Below are 27,885 nucleotides of genomic sequence, written 5' to 3'. Positions count from 1 at the left end.
CACCTTTAAAAGTCGGATAAGATAAAGGAAAGGGAGGTAATTCTAAACTTTATTGATTCGCAGATCTAAAACTGAATAAGGTTATAACTACAATTTTGATTAAGTTAACATTATTTTATTTGACAAAATCATACAACCATCGAACGGTTGATGATGTATATATCCAATAGAAAGGGACAACCGTCCATCATTCTGATTTTCATACAATGACTTCAAAATATCAACAGTCTTTATTTTTAACAACTTTTTATCAGTCTTGAACTGTTAAACTAACATTTTCACGTAATAAAAAAAACCAACTTTCCACACCTCCTCTAAACCAATCCGCACTTAAATAATAAAATATTAAGTCAGCATTCATACACTTTCCCGCTTAAAAAATATAAAGGTCTGAGTCAACATTTGAATTTATCACATTCCAAGTGAAGTGACCGATTTGTTATCGCTAACTAAACAGAAATGACTATATCATTCTTCTATCACCACGAAGAAGACGCGGTCTTGGTTTGACGGGAAAATGGCGTCCGCCACGGAAATTCAAATTTATTTGACTAGGATTGCTTTTGCTTTTGTTTTATTCTTAACAAGTAAGTTAAGTATGACTATCACAAGTATACTTCATATTATAAGGTGCTGCAGGATGATTTGACTTCAAACTTTATATGAAATCACAGACCGGCATGTCAGTACTACCGGTATATGGTCGTGTATTGTTTGTGTACGGCCAATATAAAGAACAATGCATTCATAATACAAATAAATGCTGTTTCGAACCAGTTTACAAACATTGATGCATTGGTTTTTCTCGTTTCAATTGTTTCAAATTGTTTGATTTGTTTGTTTTTTGATTGTGTGTTTTTTTTTTCTCTTTTTTTTTTTTTTGGGGGGGGGGGGGCTATTTTAGATGACTTAACCGTAATATATTCACTCATATTGGGAATCATACCTCTTATCCTTATTTGATATCACCATCATAGACTGTTATGAAAAATATATTCAAATTATTTCTTGTACGGACAGCTGATCAAATAACAAGAAAAATTATATATATACAAAACTCCTGTTTAATTTAAGAATTTCCTGGAACAGTTGCATTTTTGCTAGACTGAGCAGCGGTTTACTGTCTGTAACACTACTGTGGTCATATGTCTTAGTGTAATGCTAAGATATACGGAATATGGTATAAACCTGTCACTAAACTCGTCATAGATACCATGATTGTAATTTTATACTTTGCGCCGGACGCGCGTTTCGTCTACAAAAGGCTCATCAGTGACGCTCGACATAAGAAGGCAAAATAAAGTACGAAGTTGAAAGCATTGAGGCACAAATTATCTTATACTCAATATATAGGTTTATTTGAAAAAACTTCCATCATTTTCCATTTAGTTGAAATTAGTACAAATTTTGAAATCCTGTTAGATATTTTATAAACTCTCCACTTTTTTTCATTCAGAAGAAGTTGATCCTCATTCTTGTTAACCTTCTCTCTTCCCCTCATTCTCTCACACACACACACACACAGTTTAAAATATAAGTCCCTATAAATAGATACATTTATGTAACCATCTTTTTATCTGTTTTCTTCAATTCATTAGCCGATCAACTGTGCAGAACGTTTCATTTAAATACACGGTTATTTTTTTCCCGTCAAATTCATGCATGAAGTATTCGTCACTGGACGTTCATCAAAGCTCCTAAACACGATGTAATCTGATTTATTACCGTCACATTCTTAATGAGCTTGATTTCTGATGCTGTTCCTTCTATTTTATGTTTTATAATTAGGTTCATTGGCGGCACATTTAGTACTGGTGTAGTCTCATTAACGATGTATTTTCTAACGAGTTTCATGACGTCTGTGTTTTTATTGACAGGATGACCAGAATATTGACAGGAATAAATGCAACTTCATCAGTTTTTTTTTTTCTTCTAAACTTTAAATCGCATTATTAACCTACAAATTCTCTTAATTTTTTTCTGAATGATCAATTAGCTAAAAGTAGACTCATATCCTAAGGTGAGCAAGTATGAGAGATCATGGCTTATCCCAGTTATCTATAAATATGAGTGTTTGTTTAGTCAGATGGATTAAAGTGTTATTAATCAATGATCCGTTATGGGTGGTTATCATTGAGATATTGTTATCTGTTGATAGTCGGCTACTGCGTGCAAACAATGTTAGGTACTACGTATTGGTACATTTCTGATGACATGATAGTAAAAATAATGTCGAATATTAATATTTTATTTTATCAAAACCTGATTTATCATATAATACCTGACAACATAGTATTACAAAGCACACAAGCATAAAATCAATTTTAATATGCATGTAAGAGAAATACGTTAGCCAATCCAAAATTCCCATATAACAGGTGCTTGATATAGTTTTATTCACGGTTCAAACATGTTTTTTCTTTGAAAGGCATTTAAACATGAATAATTAAACTATAAAAAAGAACGATACAGTTTACTTTATTCGCTTTATTAAAATAATTATAAACTATAGACACAAAACACTTAAATGATACATTCTTGTTTTCTTAAAGGCATTGCAGTTAACAAAACGGTTAGTCCGTCAGTTGTATTTATCACATAGTTTTACAAATAAAATGTCAGGAGGAAATATTGCAAAACCAAACGCCAGTAGATCTAAAAAAATATGTTTTGTCTAAAATTTTCACGAAGAAATAAAGCTGTTATCATTTATTATATAAAAGTTATTAGTACAATCATACATTCATAATTGTTTGGTTTGTTGGATGTTGTTTGTTTTATGTTCAATTGCAAACATACAATACGTCTTCAGGTCAAATCAAATATGAAACCGTCAGAAAGCTAGGTCTAACTAGGTGGACAATTTTGACTTCCTTCCACTGGTAAGTGAAAGACAGATGATTGAACGAAAGACAAAGGATTGCATTTTAACACGTTGTTACACGCCAATTACGGACATATAGTTTTTTTTTTTTTTTTTTTTTTGTATCAGGAGAGATAGAATTTAATATCCATATGTCTACCGAACATGGCTTAATTTTTCATTATGACAATTAAATCAACCTTGAATACCTTAAGTATTAGCTTTTCCAAAAAACTACGACAGGCATTGTTGAACATTCGCACGCAGGTTAATATTTTTTTAGACACAATGACGACTATAGGTTAGCGGACGGCCTTCAACAATGAACACATCCCATACAACATATTCAGCTATAAAAGGGTTGAAATAACAAATGTATAAAAATTCACACAAGAAAACGTATGGCCAAAAATCTCCATTCAAGCTTGAAGAATAGATGTATATGAGTATGAGAATATTTATTGTGTTGAAAAAAACTATTTTAGTTATAATTCAAAACAAATTAAAGAAATAAAAAAAAGTTATTGATTTGTTCTGAAATCTCCATTGTTTTCCAATATTTTCTTTTTTTAAATTGATCATGTTACCCTAAAAAGCTTTCAACTAATACATAATGTTATCACATTTGACACTACGAAATCATTTTTGTTTAAAGCGGCAATGATTTAACAATATGAGTTCTATCTTAAAAAATAGAAAATTCTTGCAGATGAATTTGAAGAAAAATACCGGACAATTATTTTTTAATAGTAAAACGTAGATTTCCAATTTGATATCAATGATGGTATTCCTAACACATATTTTATTATTCTAAGAATAATGAAATCGCGCTAATTAAGTCAAGTTGTGTTGTCTTAAGAGTACACACAATATAGATTCCAATCTAGATACCCTGCGGAAATAGTTTAACGTACCTGAGTCAATAAAATCTTCCAGCCATGTACCAGACAGCATTCATCCCCGAAATTGTTCATTGCTCAACTCTTAATATTCTCCCCTGGAGACGGTAATCACTATGTCAATTGTGTTAAACATTGGTGTTATTTTAGTCTAAACTGTTTTATTTGACTTCATCTGCCTCATTTTTACCCTTTGTACGTTATCGATAGTATTTTTATTTAGATTCTAACACAAAACTCTTATTATTACGATAAAGTCACACATTTTTATTCAATATGCCGGGTAGTTACATGAATGGCTTATCAGAATGTATCAAACTAGTCAAAACCTGGAAAGAATGATTGTTTAGACGTTCCCATGGATAGAGAACCCGAAAATAGTATTTTGCGACAAACCTGTGTGTTATATGTATATTAATTTGCTCATGATTGTATTGCTTCTATTTCAGTTGTGAAAGGCGATGACATATTTCCACTTACTGGCGGCAAGCCTGTGACTAGAGGTGAAGACAAAACAGGCCACAAAGTCACACTTCCGGCTAAAATCAAGTTTCCGTTCATGGGAACCATCTATGAAAATCTCTATGTACGTTTCATTACATTAATATTTAAAGATACAGTTCTACTAAAATTAATTCCATATCCTATATTCTGTAACATCATATCATTTCACAAAACGTACACATAAAGAAGAGTACTTGAATATGCATCAAAACGTTCACATAAAGAAGAGTACTTGAATATGCATCAAAACGTTCACAAACATATTGTTGATCTCCACAATTCATTTGTTGATAACAAAAATATTCATGAGCTTAAGTTGACATTCGTGTTGTTTTGTGAATGTCAACTATTAAAACGTTTTTATTTCCCCATAAATTTCTTTTTCAATTAAAAATTAAGAAATGCTACATTCAAATGTATACCAAGAAAACAACATAATGTTGCCCTAAACGTCGACCAAAAAGAGGTGTCTGTTCAGCACTAGAAATATATTTAGGTTGTTAAATGAAAGTCGGAAGACCTGTTTTTCTCTCCGAGGTATGCTCACTTGGAAGATAAAATTCTTTCCATGAAATATTTTCCTCATTCGAAATACCCATAGTAACACGAGATTACCTGTTACAATGGTGCAAAATAAAATGATCATTTCGACAATGTCTCTTCAGTGATGATATTTGATATTTAATAAAAACGTTGAAACATGATGGTCAATTCTTAAATAATCCACTTTAAACAATTTCAAAATATCTATTGTTTGATCTTATGAGTGTACCTCATTTTAACTATGTGTATTATATAGTTCTTATTATAGATTGAATACAATGTATTGGTTGTTTTCTTACTTTGAATGTCTACAGGAAACATTTTTGATAAAATTACGACGATTTCGTTGCAATTTATACTATTACTCTGTAAATAAATTAGCATTGAACCGAATTTGTTCATATTATTTGTTATTGTCGTATTTATACTTTTATATTCAGGTATCTAAAGATGGCCTTGTTGGATTTGCTCCAGGAACACTACATCAAACCGAAATATTGACTGAAACTCTTACCAAAGAAGACCCGGCATTTGCTGCTCCATATTATTTTTCTGCACAAGACATTGGTTCTAACTTAAATGGCAAGCCATACACTGGTAACGTGTTGTATAGAACAACAGATTCTGATATACTTGCAGGGGAGTTATCAAACTACTCATCTATCATCCAGGAATCTATGGTTGGGTTAGAAAACCAGTTCGAGGCTTCTTATGCTTTGGTGGTCACGTGGAAGGACGTCATATCTAAAACAGATGTCTTGAAAGGTTGCAGCACGTGCATGGTACGTTTGCTGTTAATATTATGTTTACCTCTGGTATACTTTCATTCAAATAGTCGCAAGAATACAACAATAGTCCATTTTAAAGTTAACGACTTTATTTTATATTCTGCGTTTTTTATCAGAGAGAAACATTTTTTGCTGGACAAACAGCGTTGACCCAACTTATAAACATATGAAAAATAAACTATTCTTTAAAATGGGTTGTTAAAAGAAGGTTTTTTGATTTTTGAAATCTTTGGTATAATAAAACGTTCTAGTTTTAATTGACAGGGAACACACAATGGAACTGTCAGAAATATTAAACTAGAAAATAAAGTCGGTAGTTTGATGAAATGTGATTTTTAGAATAACTAGCAATTTCTATGTTTCAGTCTCTTAGGTCATGGGAAAGGCATTTTTTTTTAAAAGACATTGGTTCTTGTTACCCACATGATACTATATTTGAAAGTGTTAATTGAACACACAACTGTTTAAAAAGTAACAGACATTGTTCCTTTCATTCAAATCAAATCAAATCAAATCAAAGTACTGAAGTACTAAACATCAGATGACCGCATGTTCTTGTGGATGCTCACAAGCACTTGTCTCAGGGGAAAAAATCACATCTTTAAACCTGAAAATGGGTTTAATGTACAGATGTAAAAAAAAATATTCTGAGACAAGTTCTTTCGTGGATAATAAATAAATGAAAGGGAATTCAACATCACCGTAATAAATATTATATGTATATTGTAGTGATACAAATCACTATACTCTGGTTAATATATATTAATATTTGTATGTTACAATTTAAAGTATGTATATTTTTCATCCATTTGTATATCATTATATTCTACTAATTAATAATAGTGCAGTGCAAGTGCATGGTGGACACTCTTCTGTAATAATTCTATTTTTCTTATGGATTGGATTTGAGTTGGTATTCATATTTTCCCTCAAAACGAGAGAACAAGGACTGATAATATAAAAAAGAAGATGTGGTATGATTGCCAATGAGACAACTATCCACAAAAGACCAAAATGACACAGACATTAACAACTATATGTCACCGTACGGCCTTCAACAATGAGCAAAGCCCATACCGCATAGTCAGCTATAATAGGCCCTGATAAGACAATGTAAAACAATTCAAACGAGAAAACTAAAAAATGTAAAAAAAAATAAACGAAAAACAAATATGTAACACATAAACAAACGACAACTGTCTGTATATTATTTCACCTCCTTTATATAAAATTGCATTCGTTCTTGAGAAATTCTTCCGCATGTGTTAACGCAAATTTTTCTGTAACGTGTGCATAGATATTAATGATTTTTTACTTACGTATATATTTAACAAAACATTTTAATATTATTGATTTATGTTATAAAAAGGTATTTGTTTAGTAATCATTGAAAAAAAAAAATGAATTTATAACAAGCGATACAGAGTGTATTTTGCAGTTGATGATGTAGGCGTATTTATCATGTTTATAGATCGGTTAAAAACCAAAAACGAATGTTACGTAATGAAAATATAGGCGATAGCTTTACACCGGAATGTCCTCACGGTCATCCGCTGTAATTAAAAAAAATTATTTTAACTCTGGTGGATTGTTGTTTCATTGGCAATGATAGCACATCTTTTTTTCATATTACAGTGCAAATTATATCATAATTTCAGGGATGTACTTTATACTCAAAGAATAATGTTTTGTTTCAGACTAATACATTCCAATTAGCAATGCTCACAGATGGTACTGCAAGTTTTGCTATATTTAACTACGTTAGAATGAATATTACACCAGACAAATTTACACAGGTGAGAATTACTTTTAGTCTCAATAGTTTAAAGCCAGTTATATCGAAGAGAGATACTTACTTACATTTGTACTTTAACAAGTGAGATTTGAATCAATGACTCAAATTGCTCAAACATTTTCATATCACTTCTCATTTGTCGAAAATGGACGAGATATCGTATTGGTGAGATACAATTGTGGTGTTGAGTGAGATACGATTGTGGAGTTGCGTGAGATACGATTGTGGAGTTGCGTGATATACAATTGTGGAGTTGCGTGAGATACAATTGTGGAGTTGCGTGAGATACGATTGTGGAGTTGCGTGAGATACAATTGTGGTGTTGCGTTAGATACCAGTGTGGAGTTGCTTGAAATACAATTGTGGAGTTGCGTGAGATACAATTGTGGAGTTGTGTGAGATACAATTGTGGAGTTGCATGAGATACAGTTGTAAAGTTGCGTTAGATCAAATTGTGGAGTTGCTTTAGATGCGATTGTGGAGTTGCGTGAGATACAAATGTGGTGTTGCGTGAGATACGATTGTGGAGTTGCGTGAGATACAATTGTGGAGTTGCGTGATATACTATTGTGGAGTTTCGTGAGATACAATTGTGGAGTTACGTGAGATACAATTGTGGAGTTGCGTGAGATACAATTGTGGAGTTTCGTGAGATACAATTGAGGAGTTGCGTGAGAAACAATTGTGAAGAATTGTGGAGTTGACATATAAGTTATTCTAACCAATTCCGTTGCTCCATGGTTACAAGTTGTGCAAGCATACAACATCTCCTTATTTGTATAACAAAACCTATGTACAATGAGAAGAACTTTGATCTTCTTTTGTAGTCTGGTTTTAATGCTGGTGAAGGAAGAGGATACACAACTGCATTAAATTCCGGACAATTGCAATATCCCAAGAGTTATCAAGGAAGTGATACAAAGGGGAGGTATATCTACAGAATAGATGGAGAACAAGTCCAACATGGGGGATGCTCTACCGCTAATCGTGGAGGTAACATATATCTCAACACATAAAAAAATCATTTAAATAAATCATAATTGTCTTATCGGGGCCTTTTATAGCTGAATATGCAGTATGGGCTTTGCTCATTGTTGAAGGCCGTACGGTGACCTATAGTTGTTAATGTCTGTGTCATTTTGATCTTTTGTGGATAGTTGTCTCATTGGCAATCATACCACATCTTCTTTTTTTATATATATAATGAGAAGTTTTTAAAATGTTTTTTTTTTAAATCATCAGTACAATTGCTGTTGTTGATTTTGAAAACTGCTTTGTGTATCTTTTATTTAGAAACAAAAGGAAATATGGTATAAATAAGCTTTAAAATGTTAAGCCTTAACATTTAATAATGTGTGAGACGTCATCGTTTAATCCCATTTTCGAAGTTAAAAACACTGTAATTTACAATATAGCATATATTTCTTCTTAAACAAATTAAAACCGTGTATCTATATACTCATATATGTAATGTTCTAACAATGTTACTGAGAAATTTATAAACAGATAACTATATGTTAAACGTCTGACGAATACGACGGCCAAAAACAGATATCTCAAACGATTTTGGCAGTATCTAAATATTTATCACACGATATCATAAGACGACTTTAAAAACAACTTTGAAATAAATTCATGTTATGTTATCTTTATAGGTGTTTTAAATATTTATCCAGCATACGCTGGAATGCTTGGTGGTAAAATGCTGGATATATCTGGTCCATGTATACAACGTGATGCAAGTCCAACACAAGTTAAGTGTAGATTCGGAGGCAGGGAAGATTTAGTCACATACGGCTATAAAGTTAATTTGATGAAGGCAAGGTGTTCTGTTCCAAGAATGTCCATACGTGGATGGATAACTGTGGAAGTGTCGATCGACCAGCGACCATATTCACACAGTACAAAAATACTAATTGGTATGTATAACAGATCACAAGAAGACATGAAAACATGACTGCAATACATGCGCTTGAAATACTGTTTAGAACATTTCTGTCGTTTAAGACAAGAATTGTATTATAGATGAATGCATATTTTTGTAGTAGGGGTGTTGTCTGATTGGCATTAAAGCGTTCAAATGTGTTCATGTATTGTTTGTATTTTGATACAATTCAAATTGTATTGACATTAGTATTTGATTTGTTAAAATAATTTGAGCATCTACATGTATTTGAATATCCCAAAAATTCGCAGTGATATGAGGCATGTTATTGAGAAAAAAATGTGTACACCCAAACTTTTCGATTACCTTCATAATTGAGTGGGATCAGCTAATGGTAAGAAGAACCTGTGATCACCTTCCTTTTTTTGTTGGGATTCGTGTTGCCTTTATGTTATATTTTTGTTTGTTTATTCGTCGTTTTCCGTTCTTTTGTCATGAAATTCAGTTTGTTATCGATTTACGAGTTTTAATGTCCATGGTGTAACCACACCTCTCTTTCAAAAGTAATGTAAATTTATTTCATCTATCTACATGTAGTGGTGTAGATAAAGTAGCTCTATTAAGTTAAAAAAAAATCTAATGTGATAAAAGCTGAATCAGTTAAAAATAAATGACCTCCAGAGGTCACGAACGCTGCTGAAAATTGGGTAAATTCTTACTTTCTGATTTGTTTTGTCAGCACTCGTTGACTATTTGGTTTTACGCCACTTCATTCGTACAATGAAGCGTGATTCATGGCCTTTGGGAATTTTTCTTATTCAATATTTAACTCCTCCAATGATAAGGAGTTCATCACTGAGAATAATTTAGATTAAGTACAGTAGTATCATAAAACAGTTTTGTCCAGTTTCAGTAACTCATAAAGTAGGCTTTATTCTACTATCACTCTGATTGACTTTAAACAGACATTTTGCTCTTGCAATCGACATCACGTTCAAATTAACACATGCTATTTTGTAGTTAATCCAGGCAAAATATCTGGCTCAGAGCGACTACAGTTACCATACATGGGACAAGGACAAGGTTGGAATGAGACGGCCACAACCCAATTAACTTTGAAATGGAACAGTTCTTTGTTAACAGATAATGGAAATGCAAACCTCGACATTTCTTTGATGGGATATAAGGAAAATAGTAATGGAGTGAGTCATGATACAGTAACTCTTCACTAATCAAATCTTCATTCTTATGACATATCACAGTTTTATACGATGTGTCTTTGTCCAAACTAACTAAGGACATTTTTACCACGTGTATATTGTGGTTTGTCATTACGTCGTCTGATCTTTTAGTTACCGAACGTGTGTTATTCCTATTTGTGACTGTTTACTGAGTGTGAATTCGCATTGCTTAAGACGTGTCACGGTACATTTCTATTCCAAATTTATGTGTTTAGTTTTTATGTTATATTTATAGATTATCGTTGATCATCTAAACGAGATTGATTTTCTCGCTTGAGCGGGGACGGCGAAAACCTACAAAGCTAGATAAGACAATCAATTTTCTAATTACTACCACAATTTGATATTTATTAGTATGGTAATTTTCATTATTTTTTTAATAATTATAAATGAATGGCTATTATTTATTTTGAATTTATTGATCCATAAAATTAATTTTTGACTCTTCACATTGAATAATCCGCGAAGCGGATTATGTAAAATGTGAAGAGTCAAAAATTAATTTTATGGGTCAATAAATTCAAAATAAATTATTGCCATTCATTATAAATAAAATTTCTATCAAAAATAAGGCTTAAAGAACTTTTTATATTACTTATATTAACAATAACAACGTACGTACACATATGTTGGCGTATGAATTCACAACGTCAGAGTGGGCGTGTCGCCATAAAAATTGACAACATTGAAAATAAAACTAATACTTTTAACCAATCAGAAGACAGTAAATACACCAAATTTTTTTATTAACTAATGCTATCTTATTTTTAGGAAATCTTTTTAGAAATTCAAATGTGACGTCACTTTGTGCGTTGATGGCTTTGGCTAACTCGGCTGTGTATTTTTATGTGCTGGATTAGGTTGTTTTATGTAATGTATCCGATTTTATGCTGTAGTTTTATCATGTATATCTATTATATAGTCATTTTATAAAATTTACTGTTTGCAAAAGTATGAATTATTCTAAATAGTAAAGATGTTCATGAAATGTCCTAAACCAAGTCAGGAAAATTACCATTGTTATATTATAGGTCGTTTCTGTGTGTGGTACATTGTAATGTTGTGTTTTTGTTGTGTCGTAGTTCTTCTCTTATGTTTGATGAGTTTCCCTCAGTTTAAGTTTGTAACCCGGATTTGTTTATACTCACTTGTTAAATGAATTTGATTGACTTGATAGCATTGTTAATTTGTATAGCCAAGAATTACATCTAATATATCTTTTTTTTTATTTTAGAAAGGATGAATTACCTTATGATCGTTTTTTCTTTCTTCACTAGCAAAGTTTTTTGTAAACATTTAACTAAGGACCAGCGATTTATTTGTTTGTTAACCTTTTGTGTTAAAATATTACGACTGTATCTGTACGCTTTTGTTTTCCTTAGGTAACCTGGCACAATCTCAGAAATATAGGAAGTATTCGAGCAGCAGCCGGACAGTTTACATTTCAAACAAGTAGTATAACTTGTATAGGTTCTATTTGTGATGAGTATGAAATCGGAGTTGTTATGGCTGAGCTTCAAGATCAAAAACAGGCTACGTTCTACAGGTATAAGGCAATTTAGGCTTTTATTATTTTGTTTGACAATTTTGAATGACTCAATGGAAACAACGTTTATTAATCATCTTTTGTATCGTGTACATATGGAGACAAGGAGTCACAACATACAGTTCCAATTGATTATTTAACGTTGTTTTTACAAACATTATAGTACACAGGTCTTAATACTCGTCTACGGGAATTGTTAAACAGCTACTTAAGTATCGTCTGTTATGGATCTATGTACATCATATATAAAGGAATATTGGTTTCTAGTCCACTTTTATGATTTTAATGTAAGATAAACATAAGACATGTTTAACAGTGCAAATTATTATGAGAGTTGTGGTATTACAAGTATCTAAGGTATACAATTCTATGTAACCAGTGTAGTAGAAATGTCTATACAGCTATTCGTCATCGTTTGGTATGGTAGACGCTATATTGGTTATGTCCTCGGTGTCTATAAACGTTTAGCTATTCATCGAATGTGTTTGATCTACATATATATATAAATATTGTAACATTTTTGAATTTTTCTATATTTCAGATTCATAATAAGTAAATTAGTACCCCTAGGATTTTTTGTAAACAACGCAATGGTCATGAAACTTGGTGAGAATTGGCCGAGTCAGAAATGTAAGATGTGGCATGACAAGGATAAACAGGATATGGGCTGGCTGAACGATGTAGAGAGTTGTCCCTGTACACTAGTCCAAGCTCTCAGTGATATTGGCCGTTTCTACTCTGATGCTGGATGTTACCTGTATGATAACAGAACCAGTAAATGTAGATACCACGAGGGATCTGTCCATTGTGTGCGTTCTGTTCAACCGACGTAAGTATAATTAACAAATTATAGAAATTTCCTATTCCTCATGCATGTTTGAACTGAAGTGTATTTGACTGTTCATTTCCTCTTTGAATTTTTAATTGAAATCAAAATAATCAGAAATAATTCTTATATGATTTGCATCGTGATCAAAATCATTCACACAAACGTTAAACTATTACTACAAATTATGATAAAACTTATATGAATATATGATCAGATTTTGAACATATTGCTTTTGTTTATCTGTAGAAAATCCGGTGCCGGTAACCAGTGTTGCTATGATGCCAATGGTAATCTACGGTACGCCGCTGATAGTTTTAGAGGAAGTACTCCCGATAAAAGTCATGGTTTGGGTGCCGCTCCTTTTGGTCGGCTTGACCTTGTACCTGACATGTCTCACTGGGTATTAGATATTGCTTCACTCTTTCAATGCTGTATGTGGACTGACTACAAGGACTGTGACTATTATATGGACCGACGACCAACTATTGACTGTAAAGGATATAGTCCTCCTATGCCAGGTAAATAAACAAATAGATTATACTAATAAAGAAAATTACATAAAATATGATTTACAATGCAAATTAAAAAAGAAGAAAGTCCATGAAAACTGACAAAAGTCAATGTCTTCAATCATAGCACACGTGCACATAATTAAGGGGGCTCCTGGGTATAAATCAATTTATTTTTCTTATATAGGATTTCGCTACATTTTTTTATAGATGAACTTTATCATATACTTAAAAGAAAAATGAAATTAAAAAAAATGGGGTCACCGTTCATTTAAGCTCACAATCTGCCTCTGGAAGAAGCATAATGTCCTTTTATTCTGTTGAACTAATACGAGAAATAGAGGTAAAATCGAAATGAAAAAATAACCTAATTACAGAAATCGCTTAAATTTTACAATTATTTAGTTTATGTATAGCTTGTTTGATAACAATAATAAAAAACATAGGTCACCGATGAGTTAAAAAAGATATTTCAAATTTAATGCCAAAAAATGGCATGTTTGTACCAAAGGGAGATAATTCATCTGGGGCCAAACCGGAACAATATTTTGGGCTAATTTTTGTACCATATGATAAAATAATAACTAATAGTGTAATAAATAAAAATTTTAATAAAAAAATAAAGGTTTAATTTTTTGCTAAAATTTTTGTACCCACGAGCCACCTTAACTTCTAATTTTTGCTTATACCCACTTCTTTCTAAAGTTGGTGGTGCAAAGAGTTGGGAAAGTGTTATTTTATTTTTTATACACGACTTATATCCTATCATTTCAACAAACAACAACCATAGTAAATAAAAGATGCACTATGAGCGTTGGGCTAATGCGTATGCTTTATAGATGGATGTCATAAGTATACAATATTACGCTAATTGCAGACTTATATATAGGATAACATATTAATTTTTGTAGCACTTAAGTGCAACCCGGAATTTAGTTAGTTTAGTTAGTATGTTGCTCAAATATTAGTTTCGTCATAAATTATCAGTGAGGAACAACAATAAAATTTGACTTCATACTATCAAAATGTACTCTTTTCTTGGGTATTTAACAAATCTGCATTGTTGTTAGTATAATCCATTAGCAATCTTTAAGCTAGTGTTTTAACTAACTAACTTTTTCTATTTACAGCAATGATTTTTGGGCAAGGTCATATTGAAACTTTTGATGGGATGCACCAACGTATGTGTGGTCATGGTGATTTCCTATTGATGAATACTACATTACCGGATGGTAGTGTTGTAACAGTTCAAGGTCGATTCTACGAAAATGTTTTCCCTGAAGTTGTTGGTAAGCTTAGTATCATATTCGCACGAATAACATAAATTAAAGTTTACATAATGATACATTTATATATGTGATTTTGGCTAGAATTGTTCAATAGGGCATGTGGCATAAATAAAAGCAACAGTAGTACACCGGTGTTCAAAAGATATAAACCGTTTGAGGGAAAACATATTCAGGTTGCAAACTAAAACCAAGGGAAACACATCAAGTATAAGAGGAAAACATCACTGAAGTTAAAGAAAAAACAAACACCAACATACATAGAATCGAACTATTTGAAAACAGTTTTAACCTTTGGCACAACATGTGAAGATTTGAACTATTTCATGATGTCTTATATAATTTTCTTTTTTTTTAATTGTTTTTTCTACTAGTATACTCAACAGTCCATCATTACCGAAACATGACTTTAAATATATTTTCCATAATTTTTAAGTATTAAACCCCCATTAAACACTTTTATTCTATTATTTCTTCTATGCAAATATGAACAAATAAACATGTTCAGTTTGTCAAAAAGACATTAACCCCAGGTTACTCTCAATCAAGCCACCAACAAATAGAAAAAAACATATTCTTTAACAAACAAAAAAAGTACACTTGTACATGTATTCCTATATATTCTGTTTATAAAGTGTCCAGAATAGGAATACATTCAACAAATAAAACTCAAAGAGCCACCATAAACATCTCATTTTCAAAAGAAATACAAAAAGACATGTCGTCAGTCAGACTCCGAATCACAGAATACTTCACACTGTTATGCATTGAACAATACAGTATTAAACAAACTTATACAATGCATGGAAATGGACTTTAAAGATTCGCAATGCACATGCCCTTTTTATCTTTAAAATGAACGTAATAGCATGTCAATATCTTCATTGTATCGTATGTCTTAGTTTTGATTTGTTTGCAACATGTTCTGCCCCTTTTACATTTGAAATTACATATTTTTTTATAAACGATACCGCAGATGGGCCTTAACATAACTCCCTATTGTTAGTCATTATTGGAAAGAAATGACACAATGTTGTGCGAATATCCATATAGCATAACCATTAAACGACGATAAACTACTGTTGCCGTTATTCATGATGTTCTTGAAATTAGAGAAAACAGACAGTATTGAGTCTGATGTTATATAATTAACCAGTTTGTTTTTTCCAATATAACCGGTTTAATTTTCAATTTAACCAATTTGTTTCCAATTTAGCCGGTTTCGCTTTCAATCTAACCCGTTTGTTTCTTGAAATGCAGGTGAAAGAGGAAATACCTCTGTCATGTTAACCAATGTAGGAATTCGTGTTGTTCGTGGTAGAACTACAGAAACTGTAGAAATCCGACTAAAACTACCAACAGCAGACAGGAGTGAACGTTATCTAGATGTGCTTGTCAATCAGCAATATCATTTCTTTGATAATAAGCAATCCTACTGGCAGGACTTTAAGTGTGAGTATATGTTTATTGGTATATGATGTAGGTTTTATTGCATGGATCAATCACAAAAGACATTTTGACATATGTATTTTGTAAATATGTACTGTTGTAAGCTGGTTCGTTGCTGTTTACATACCATGTGTTTATTTATTTTAAAAGTATCATTTTATCTTATATTTATGTAAATTTCAAGTCATGTTTCCATGAGTGTGCAAAACCTCAGGCCTTATAACAAGATATACAGTTCAAAAATTATGTGCTTAAGTCACACTATAATTCTCATAATTTATTTCTTACTAATCATGATCATAGGAGAAACCACTTTTGAACATTATAGTCATAATAATTCACTTAAGGAAATAGTACGGTCACAATCCCAAAGGTCGAAAGAAACGAATTCAGAGTATACACAACACAAAACAGGTGACAGTTTGAAAACGAGCTACCTTTATATTATTCGATTATTCCTTTTTCGAAAACATTGTCTGCGTTGATGATGTTTTATAAGTGCCCGACTGTATAATCAGCTAAGTAGACAGTGCTTTGGTTCTAAAATGATTGATATCATCTCTTCAGTAATTATGTGAATAAATGAAAAAAATATTAGAAAATAAAGTTAAATGCCTCTCAGCACGACGAGGGGGATTATAAAGACATAGATTATACTCGGGAGATGTGTATGCAAAGTATCATAATGTCTGGAAAGCAGTGAATATTTTTTTGAATAGAAACTATTAAAACCCTCCCCCTTTTTATTTCTATCATACGCAAAACATATTATAAAAAATACAATAAAATAATGTAAGAGAATAGCTCTTTAATCTTTATTAACGGTATAGTAGGTAACTAAAACAGAAGTATTCATCTTCTCTAAGTTGGTGTTTATTTATTTATTTTGAGGTGTTCGTATTGAATCGGGTATGGCAATTCTTGATTTTTATTCAAATGCAGTAGCTTGCCTTTGTCGACCTGAAATATTAAGGTGGTTTCTTTTCATAATCAACGGCTGAAAATATACAAAATGTTCCTAACAATTGAGGAGAGTAATGAATAGGTAATTACTAACCAGACAAGACATATACTTTTTCGAAATATAAGCCAATCATATGAAAAACTGATTCAAAACACATTAAACACTATAACAAAATATATTTATCTTCGTTTTATTAGCATTCACGGTTGTAAACACGGACGAGACAGGAAAAGAAGCTAACTTCACTGTTATTCTAAAGCAGTATGGACTTGCTGTACAGATTGCTGATTGTGACAAAACATTATGTGTCTTAGTTGTGGCACCTCCTTCATTTAAGGTAACTCATATGATTGATTAAATCGATTTGACTACACTATGTTTAAACCATAAATTTTTCTTCAATAAACAATAAGTCACCTTATTATAAAATGTGTAATGTCTGGTAAGTTATACAACGTAAACAAATTATATTCAGGAGTTGTTGTCCATTCGTTTGATGTGTTTTATCATTTAATTTTGTCATTTGATTAAGGACTTTCCGTTTTGAATTTTACTCGTTGTTTAGTATTTTGGGACTTTTTTCTCAAAAGAGAAGTAGTATTTCTGCATAAAAAGTATTGGAATAAATAGTCTGGATCCAGAACATTTTTTGTTGAGGTATTCCTACCGCCAGACATTCATGGTCGTTGCAAGAGTTGGCACAGCTTATTTTTTGTAGTGCTATTCATCTTCATGAGTGAAAACAGACATATATTATTGCTGCTGTTTATAACGCAAATAATCATTTAAAATTTTTGTAACAGTAGCCCTTCCCTGAAAAAATTAGTGCTTTTCATATAATTGATTACTAAAGGGCATACGATACAGTTTTGATCCTGTATATACAGTTTGATGAAAATTTCCATATAGGCTAGTTTTTGCCTGCTTAAATCAAATATGTAATAAAAAATATACCTTCATGTGCTACTTTTTGAGTTAAATGAGGTCGAAATTTTGTATATTTGCTCAAAATTCGGATTTGTGGCAGTATTTTCCCTTTCGAAAGAAAACCATAACTTTTTTGTTTTAAAAGATAAACACAATTTGTTTTTTGTTAGATAATTTGTAAGTTTTGTTTTCTATAAGTATCCTAAAAAATTATGCATTTTTTAATCAGAAATAACTCATATTTATCAAATGGTCATGAACTAAGAAAAAATCGTATTTTGTTGCTGTATATTTATCCAAATTAAAGAAATTCCTCTATTTACAGTTTTATAAATTTTGGTCCACATAATCTCCCTGCAAAACGAAACAAAATGTCGTTTTTAAAAATAGGGATCCATGCACTCAAATTAAATCAGTTTGAATGATAAAAAAAACATTTTTCCCATATGTTATAGTTTGACGTCGCGAAAATAACATTTAACGTTAACAACGTCATTACCTACCCTGTAACTGTATCGTATGCCCTTAACCTAAAAATCTAATTTGCGGAAATGAGACTTTTGTTGAAAGAGAAATATATGAAGACCATTTTGAGCCCTGAGCTTTGCATCAACAATTGAAAATAAGTTCGTTCAATAGTATACTTATTTGAGTTTTAGATAAAACCAGCGGTTATATATAGCAGCACTCCGAACGTTTTATGAACATTAAGACTCTGAACGAAGGATGCATTTTTACATGTAAAATTCAGAATATGTCTGGTTTGTATGGAACTGATCATACATACCCGGATTTAAACTGTGTATTTGCGCCAGAATTTAAAAAACTCCCAATTGACATTTACAATTGTTTTGCATCGACTTTCGCGAGTAGAAAATAAGGCGAATGTAGATCGTCAAGAATATGTTAAACTCGGATCTATCCATATTCAACTATTTCAAAATAATTGAGAATTGTGAACTTTTATTTCCGCGAAGTTTGTTACAAAGGGCGAAACGCGAAATAATGTATCCGCGAAAAATAAGTTGGTGTAAATGTTATATCGATTCAGATCAATTGTAAATGTTAATGTATAGTAATGAATAAATATTCACCAAAATCATTCGTATCGTTACTAACCTCAGTTTGAATCAACAATGTTGTATATTGTCTTTAATGTGTTAACAGGGAAAAGTACAAGGCTTGCTTGGGAACTTTAACGGGAATGCCACAGATGACTTGCTATATGTAAATTATACTATTACTGAACAGATGAAACAAGACAAACTAGATAATTTAACACTTTATCAATATTTCAAATATCCATGTAAGTATTAAAAAACTTATCTTAAAATTGTAACAAGAAGGTTTGCTTTACCTGATTTATCATGATGAATTGTTTCCGCATGAGTTAAAGCCCTATCTTAGTTCAACCTACTTCATAAACATCAAGATTAAAATAAAACAAGTAGTAATAAATGACATGTTTATTTGCATCCCAAAAAGTTACATAAATTTTGATTTCTAATTTTTGTATTAATTATTTGTTAGATTGTGTAATATTCGTGTATTACCTCACATTTCAATTCGTTCATATTGTATTACAGGGGCAACACCAGCGAAAGAAAGCGTTTTACCAATGTATGTCGCTCCAAGTTATGACCCGCCAATTTGTTCCGTAGATCAACCTACCAGACGACCTCTCTTGGAATGTGACAATAATGAGCATTGTTTGTTTGACTATATTGCTACTGGTGGCAAGGACATTGCATTGAGAACTAAATCAATGTCTATGAGAATCCACGAACTACGACATTTTCTTACACCAGGTAAAGACTACATCGTCTAGTTGTAGTTATAGTTTGTGTTTAATAACAACCAGTTACAAATTCTCCAACTTTTAGAATAAGGACACAATGAATATTCGTGTTTGTGAGATTATACTGAAATGCTTTCTAACCAAATTGTATTAAAATATGAATCTAACAACTCATCATGAATACCAGGATTTAATTGTGTATGCCGGACGTGCGTTCTACAAAAAAACACATCAGTGACGTTCGAATAAAAAATGTCAAATAACGTAGAAAGTTTAAAAGCATTACGGAACCTATCTTGGGGTAAAACATCCATACCAAGTCAGTAATATGATAGTTGTTTTCCATTCGTTTAATGTGCCTGGTGTGTTTGAGCTTTGACTTTGTCATTTGATAAGGGAATTGCCGTTTTGAATCTTTCTTGGAGTTCATTTCCTTTTCTATTTTATTTGTTAGTGTCCTTAGTTACCTAACTGATAACAATAAATACTTAAATAAACTAAACTAAAACGATTCGGTACTTATTTATGTGAATGACAACAATCAGGACGAAGAAAACAAATTATTCAACTCTAACATTCGAGGAATATAAGCAAGAATGAAAATGCCTGGACAAATTCGGGAATATAACAGGTTTTTATTCCGTATGTTAAGGCAGTCTAACGTGTATTATGTCAAGTTTTGTTTTATAGGCTTTCATCTTAATGAACTTACATTTAATTTAATAGTTCAGTATTTTTGATTTTACTTTGTTTCTTAAAATATGGCAGTCCTTATCACAGACGATAGCGTTAAGTTTTTAAATAAAAAGAGAAAATGTCTTATATAACACAACACAAACGATTAGTGTAAGACGTCAATAGTTTCGCAGCATCCAATTGTTTTGATCAACTAGAATGTTCTTTCTCCTTATTTTCATTGTGATAAAGTCTATTTCGTGTTCATTCAATTTGATTTTTAAAACGCTACGATGATTAGGCATGAGAATGAGAATCAATGGTCACAATCTGTCTTGCGAAGTGCTAAGAGTACATATTAATATTTTTGTTGTTATTCTTTTGACTCCCGCAGATGTGTCTATTTTTGTTCTACTAATGCAATTAACTGTTTGGTATCTACTCCCACTTTCTTTAAAAAATATGAAATTATCTATATCTTAATTGATACATACATATGAAGTAAGAAATTGTAAAATCTTCCCTTACATGTGAAGTACTTATACATTATAATTAATCTCTATGACGACGACTACTAAGATTTATATACCTATATGGAGTTATTTTCTTTCAGAAAGACAGGTCATTCTTTTTCAGAATGAACCCGCACGATACCATGTTTCAATGATATATGCTCCAAGGCATAAAATAATGACCTGTGAGAGGTCATTATTTTCCTTGATAAACATGCAATCTATGATTTACTTCAAAACTTTATTCGTCTAATAGTTTTTTATTGCCTATTTGAAAATTTATTTTTTAAAGTTTAATCGATGAAAGGTGTAAAAGAAACCGTCATTGTAGTCCCGTATTTTAATTTTAGAAACAAATAACGTGAAGTTTTGTAAATTTATCGCTACAATAAAGAAACATTATCATATTATGTCAGATGAATTTTAATGTAGACTTTCATAAAATAAATCCAGATTTAACATATTCGTGTGTAAGATTTTGAAAATCTTATTGAGTCAAACTGAAAAGGTTGACTGATTTTTGGTTGCTTGCTTAACGTCCAGTGGCAAATATTTCATGCATGTTCAGAACGATACACACTGAATAGGAAATCATACTGTGACCTACATGTATTTATATTCGTCTTCGTGTCAGTTCTTAACTTTTTAAAATTTACGTATACCTTTTACTCTATCAAATGATCAACTAATAAGATAATCTTATATTCTATTGAATATTCTATTGAATAATATTAACGTAACTCACGAAAGGGTCAGGTGCGGAGGGTATATAATTATATCCAGATTATCTTTTAATAAAATGTATTGCTATTCAAAAGACAATCTCATTCGATTCAAATAAAATTGTTAAAAAAATAACCACTTTACCGCGATAGAAATAACATAACAAATAGAAAAAAACCATACCCCTCCCCCTTTTCCATAAGCTACATTTGTATGTGGTACAATAAATTACTCACAATTACAATGTGTCTTGTATTTGTCATACACCGTTATCGGATGGTAACAATACATCTGTGTCTTACTTCATGCAGTTACAGTAATATTTTTATTGTGTATGGATAATAATTTTTAAAAGGTTTATATCTAAATTATTTAGTGAGTTTTATTTCATATTCTAAATGAGCCGCAGGGCGTATTTAAAACCTGAACGCATTAGAAAGGAATATCCCACTTTAGTGTTGCCGGTAAAATAGGATACTAAATTTTACAAAACTTTATAAAATTAATATTTTTTGACGGTATATAAGTCAGATAATGCATATTTTAAGGTTTTTCTTGTCGTAGAACACACCCCGGGGTGTCAGGATTGTTAAAAGGTTTCATTTGATCAATCCTGACACCCCTCGGTGTGTTCTTCGACAAGAAAAACCTTAAAATATGCATTATCTATAACATAATTTCCTCCATTGATCTATTTTATTATTACGAAATTATTCCAAATTTCCAAACAAACGATGTATGGGTCAGATTTACTTTTAATGTAAATGTGCTATACTTCTTTAAGAATACGCTTTTAGTTTGCTTGACGTTGACAAACAACCATTGTCCTAGTCTGCAATTGTTATTAGTAACGTTAATGCCATGAATAAGAACAGGACAAAATACACCTAGGGCAAATCTAAGATTTTAACGTATGAAAAACCCAATATATCTGTAAACAAAATGGGATATACGTAAAGGATATTACTTATGGGTGGCTTGAATATGAATTTCTACATTTATAAATTATCATTCATAGTATTATAAAGATCTATCCTCATTATTCTTATTTATTATTGATAGTTAGATCATGTGGACTACTGAATGTTCCACGAAGTGTCAAGAGTAACACGAATTACTTGCTAGACCAGACAGTTACTATACAGAGTTGTAGACAGGGACATCTACAGGGTGATGACACAACATATACATGTTCAGCAACCAGTGAAACTACTCAGACATGGTCTCCGTCGGTCATTGCTAAATGTTCAGGTATATACTATATTTAAACTTTATCAATAATTTTACACTTTTCCTTAGACTCTTAGACTCTTAGTATTAATACTTTTACTTTTTCAAAGGATAGATGCTGATACTCGTAAATATGAGGCAAAGGCGTAAGTCAAGTGTGCGTGTCAATCCATCAAGGTTTATCAGGGAAATACAATACACATGACATCATTCATTGACTCAAACAAAAAGGGTACAATTAAATCTAGTTAGACTACTTGTGTTTCCATATTCTAAAATATTCTAAATTTAAAGTAGAAATTTAGTTACGAATAATTGCAATTAAAAAGAATATGACAGTCTATATTTGGAAACTGATTACACCTTTGCTTTAATTTACATAAGTTTTGTTTTGCCCGTATTTTTGTTGTTGTTATGTATTAAATTCTATATTTGAAAATCAAACGGTATTGAACTCTTGCCTGTTGTGTTTTTATTTAGAAAGGTAGTATCAATTTGATCGATTTAGGTTCTATTAAATATGTATCGACCAAATATTACCTGCAATGAACAGTTATGTGATGCAAGATTTGTCAAAAGCAAAACATCCGACAAATACGTGTGGTTGTATAAGAACAGCAATACGTAGTTCTTTTTAAAAAGGATGATGCATTACTAAACTATAATAATGTACTCGTTTAATTTGTTAGATTCTTAATTTTCACATACATGTATTACCTTGGTTGAGTCTTTCGTGCCTTTGTTTCTTCTTCAAATGAATGAACTGTATCATTTAATTACAGCTACCGTTGAGACGGCCGACACTGGTATGATAGTGGGTATTGTTGTTGCTGTTCTTATTTTTATTATTATCCTTGCTGTTGTTGTTGTTGTTGTCAGAAGGCGTAAGAACAGAGAGTAAGTCTATTATTTTCTTTATGTAATAAACAATACTAATGTTCTTATCATTATACAACTACAACTGTAAAAAGTATGTTTTACTATAAGCCATTTCGTATGTTAAAAATCCAGAAATAAAGAAGTTGTTTGGCATATTATTTTTCAAAAATAAGACAAACAAGTAAAAGGTTTAGCTAGCTATCAGAACTTTTTTTATTCACTGATTTCTACATAAGGAAATGCTTTACCTTGTCAGGAATATGATATTTATTTTTCATTCTGTAGATGTGTTTAAGGTTTTGATTTTGCTTATTTATGATCGAAGGACTTTCCGATTTGAATTTTCTTTGGATTTTGGTATTTTTGTTATTTTACTTTCCAATATCATTATGTAATTGTAACAGAGATAAGCTTCAGAGATTTAATATAGGTATTGGTAAAAATAAATACCTAACTCCGAGGTAAAGTAAAAAGAGGAAGTCTACAGATACTGACACAATCAAGGAAAACAACTGTGAAATTTAATTGGTATAGGCATTTGCCGAAAACAAAACGGTTGGTTAATCCTACCACTTTCATCACAGTATTGACAATGGAAACTCAAACAGACATGATAGTTTATTGTGACTATTATTGGGATCAGCCATAACCGTGTAAATAAACTCACCATAGATACCAGGATTGAATTTTTATATTTTGGCCAGACGCGCGTTTCGTCTTCAAAAGACACACCAGAAATGTGTAAACAGCCAAATAAAGTACGAATTTGAAGAGCATTGAGTAGAAAAATTCCTAAAAAGTTACCAAATACAGCTAAGGTAATCTATTCCTGAGATAGAAAAGCCTTAGTATTATTCAAAAAAATTATGAACATATCAATGATAACCCAAGTCAACACAGAAGTGCTGACTACTGGGCTAGTGATACCCTCGGGGAATTTAAACTCCACCTGCAGTGGGATCGACCCAACATCACAGACATACAAACAACTGACTACAATATTCAAATAAACATGTGTTTGTTTGCCTTTGGTTGCTGTTACGATAAACATACAAACAAACAAACAAACAAACAAACAAACTGCGAAATAAAAAAAGACTGTGATTTTGTTTTAATTAGCAAATCCCGTCTCGGGGCTTGGGATTTCCTATCTGGTTATTAGACTTATTGGTAGCATGAGACTGATTTCTGCTTAAAAAGGGAAAAATACAGGATGAATCACATGAGAGTAAAAATACAGGTTTCGAAATAAACGAAATAAACGTTGCACTATATGTTAAAACAAAAATGGAAGAAAGCACAGAAATCAAATAGATCATAGTTTAATTATTTACAAAACGCACATCTTTAGTACTAGTTTCATAAAAGGATATCTTTGATGATTTTATTCTTTCCCACATACATCGCTGGTTTCTTTGACGATCTTATAGTTTTACCATACGGCAAGCCATGAGAAACCAATTATAGATATATATTTAATCCATAATGTGAAAACAAAAGTGATAAAAGAAATAAATGGGGCATCCATCTTATTATAGAATAAAGGGAACAATTATATGCGTTTGGTTTTTTTTACACCCCTAACAATTCCTTTCCGAATTCCTAATTATTTGTAAATCTATAGAATATGGCTAATTCTGAACGAATTTATACAAGTCCTCTTGATGAGATTTGTAATAAAATAATTTATAGTTCTAGAACCCGTATCATTCAAATAGACATAAACAAATGAATTCATTTGTAAAAACATAGATATATGTTAATTAGAATGCATTGCTCAATTTGAAATGATGCGTACATTTCCTTTCACATATTTAAAAACTAATCTTCCATTCCTAGGTATGATTCAAGTAAGGGACAGTATGGTGCTCCTAAGGAGGAGGAAACTGTAAGTTACAGTCGACCACAAAAACCAACTAAAGAACCAACTGACGAGGGAGAGAAAAAACAAGAATACACCTTATAAAGGGAGACTAGCAATCATTTTGTATATTTTGTCATTATGCTAAATGAATGAATGGATGGATGAATGCATGAATAATTAAATGGGTGAAAGAATGTAAAGCTTTGACATATGCATGTCTTTAAATGTTAAACTGCTTAAATGTTGATAAAAATGTAATGTTTTCGGGATTGTGATGAAACAATGTCGATGAATGCTTAAACTCATTGTGTGAGCTTTTGTTTGGTAAACTTATCATTTATTTGGTAGTATAGAAAATACAATTTTCGAAATATCTTGAATTCTTCTCCGCACAAGGTCATTATGTATTTATTTAAAATCATATATTATACTTGTAAATGTCAACTTACGGATCTTCAAAAAGAATGTTGATAAAATCAACAATTGTTGTCGAATTGATACTTGAAAACGCTTGAATTTACAATAAAGTTTATTACTAGCTTTGGAATAAATCATCTTTTCGTTTGATGTATTTGAAAACTTGAATGATTATTGTAAACGATACCTTTTTAATGTTGAGGGTTTTTTCCCTCCTTTATCTTTTATTACATGATTTATACCTGTAACTAATATTGATATTGCTTTATTGAATTTTATCTTTGTGTGCACACTACACTTCCTTATAAATGTTGACACATATTTAATTTTCTTTTTGTGTATCTGTGTATGTTGTTTTGGTACTTGTATAACATACGGTGAAGTATTGTGCAGAGCCTTCTCTTGCTATCATGTGCACATGATGAAAAAAAGTAATTTCTACCTCGATGCCACATTTTTTTAAGACTCAATGATTATTTTAGATTTTAAACCTGAACAAGGTTACAAATTAATACTTTTATCGAGAAAGGCAGCATTGGAGACGAATTTGCATCAAAAACATTATTTTCTACGTTAGTAAAGCATTTAATTTTATACATCATTTCATCAAGGAACTATTTGATTAAAAATTTTATTTTCGATGTAGCACGTTTTCTAATTGGCTGAACGTTTCTTGTCTATCAGCTCATAGACATATTTGCGTGATCCACGTTTTTTATTCATGATGTACTCCTTAAAATGGAATTAAGAATAGTTTTATTACAATTAAATGGAATAACTGTTCGATATAATATGGTATTTTGCGAGTTATATAGTGTGCACCACATTTGCGATATTGTTTCCTCATCAGAAAAAAATATTATATTAAATAATTCATTCCTTATTCATGTTATTACTATTTAATCAAACTTAATTAAACATACAATACTTGCCCCTATCATGTAGCCACCTGATACAGTTGGTTTTCTTAGTATCATATTTACACTTTCATTATACTTCACGTAGATCAAATTCATGTCATCTGTTTTTTATATGTAGGTACAAACTTGTATAACCATGCTTATTATGATGTACACTAAATCCCGTTACACCCTTTGGGACTATTGTGTGTTTTTGTTTTATTAAATGAACATCTTTTTTATACATCAGTGTAAAATATTCTTATGAAAAAATAAAGAAAGAAATAAAAATTTACCAATCTATTCTTACACTTTTATTCAAATCTGTCTTTAAAAAATATTTGCACTCCAGTAAACATTTACAAATACTGAATTGGAAAATCTGATTTACTGTATATTGACCATGTGAAGAAGATAGTCGACATTAGTTCTGGGTGTATTATTTGATGACCGGTCGTGTGAGGGCTGTAAGAACACTCCCATCATCATGGCTGGATTAAATTCAAATGAATACAACGAAATAAGTAAACATATAAACAGCATGTCGTAGCCTTTAAAAGTCAGATAAGATAAAGTGTAGAAAGGTAATCCTTTAATAAGCTTCGATATCTTTATATTTTAATTCAAAGATTTTATATGGTCATGATTATATTTTAAAATATTTTGAATCATAAATTAAATTCAAATTGATTGATTATTGAATTTGAAAAATTATAAAATCCTTAAAAAATTTAAGCTCAATGTATGAAATCCAAAATAACAAATTATTTTACATCATTCTAGTTTTCATATTTTCACTTGCAGTAATCTACATTAAATTTGTTAACATATTTTTATAAGTCAGTGTTGAAGTAACTTTT

General features: G+C 31.2%; 1 protein-coding gene across 5 annotated transcripts in view; it reads left to right on the top strand.

The window, feature by feature from the left end:
* The window catches only part of LOC139484631 (sushi domain-containing protein 2-like), a 39,445-nt gene extending 12,117 nt beyond the window's left edge, over positions 1-27,328 (top strand). For 4 of the 5 annotated variants that reach the window (XM_071268452.1, XM_071268453.1, XM_071268455.1 and 1 more), the window contains 17 exons: positions 4,212-4,348; positions 5,250-5,591; positions 7,295-7,393; positions 8,220-8,385; positions 9,048-9,311; positions 10,298-10,479; positions 11,901-12,064; positions 12,606-12,893; positions 13,140-13,411; positions 14,533-14,691; positions 15,949-16,140; positions 17,299-17,438; positions 19,196-19,334; positions 19,615-19,836; positions 22,799-22,987; positions 23,749-23,863; positions 25,685-27,328. In XM_071268452.1, coding sequence (XP_071124553.1) covers positions 4,212-4,348; positions 5,250-5,591; positions 7,295-7,393; positions 8,220-8,385; positions 9,048-9,311; positions 10,298-10,479; positions 11,901-12,064; positions 12,606-12,893; positions 13,140-13,411; positions 14,533-14,691; positions 15,949-16,140; positions 17,299-17,438; positions 19,196-19,334; positions 19,615-19,836; positions 22,799-22,987; positions 23,749-23,863; positions 25,685-25,811 — 3,197 coding nt within the window. In that variant the 3' untranslated portion in view covers positions 25,812-27,328. Of the gene's footprint in view, positions 1-461; positions 588-4,211; positions 4,349-5,249; positions 5,592-7,294; positions 7,394-8,219; positions 8,386-9,047; positions 9,312-10,297; positions 10,480-11,900; positions 12,065-12,605; positions 12,894-13,139; positions 13,412-14,532; positions 14,692-15,948; positions 16,141-17,298; positions 17,439-19,195; positions 19,335-19,614; positions 19,837-22,798; positions 22,988-23,748; positions 23,864-25,684 lie in introns of those variants that run through there. The other variant, XM_071268454.1, reaches the window with a different exon arrangement.
* The last annotated feature ends 557 nt before the right edge of the window (positions 27,329-27,885 follow it).

This window comes from Mytilus edulis, chromosome 8, assembly GCF_963676685.1.
Source record: "Mytilus edulis chromosome 8, xbMytEdul2.2, whole genome shotgun sequence".
Classification (NCBI taxonomy): domain Eukaryota; kingdom Metazoa; phylum Mollusca; class Bivalvia; order Mytilida; family Mytilidae; genus Mytilus; species Mytilus edulis.
This window is presented reverse-complemented; position numbering and strand designations above follow the sequence as displayed.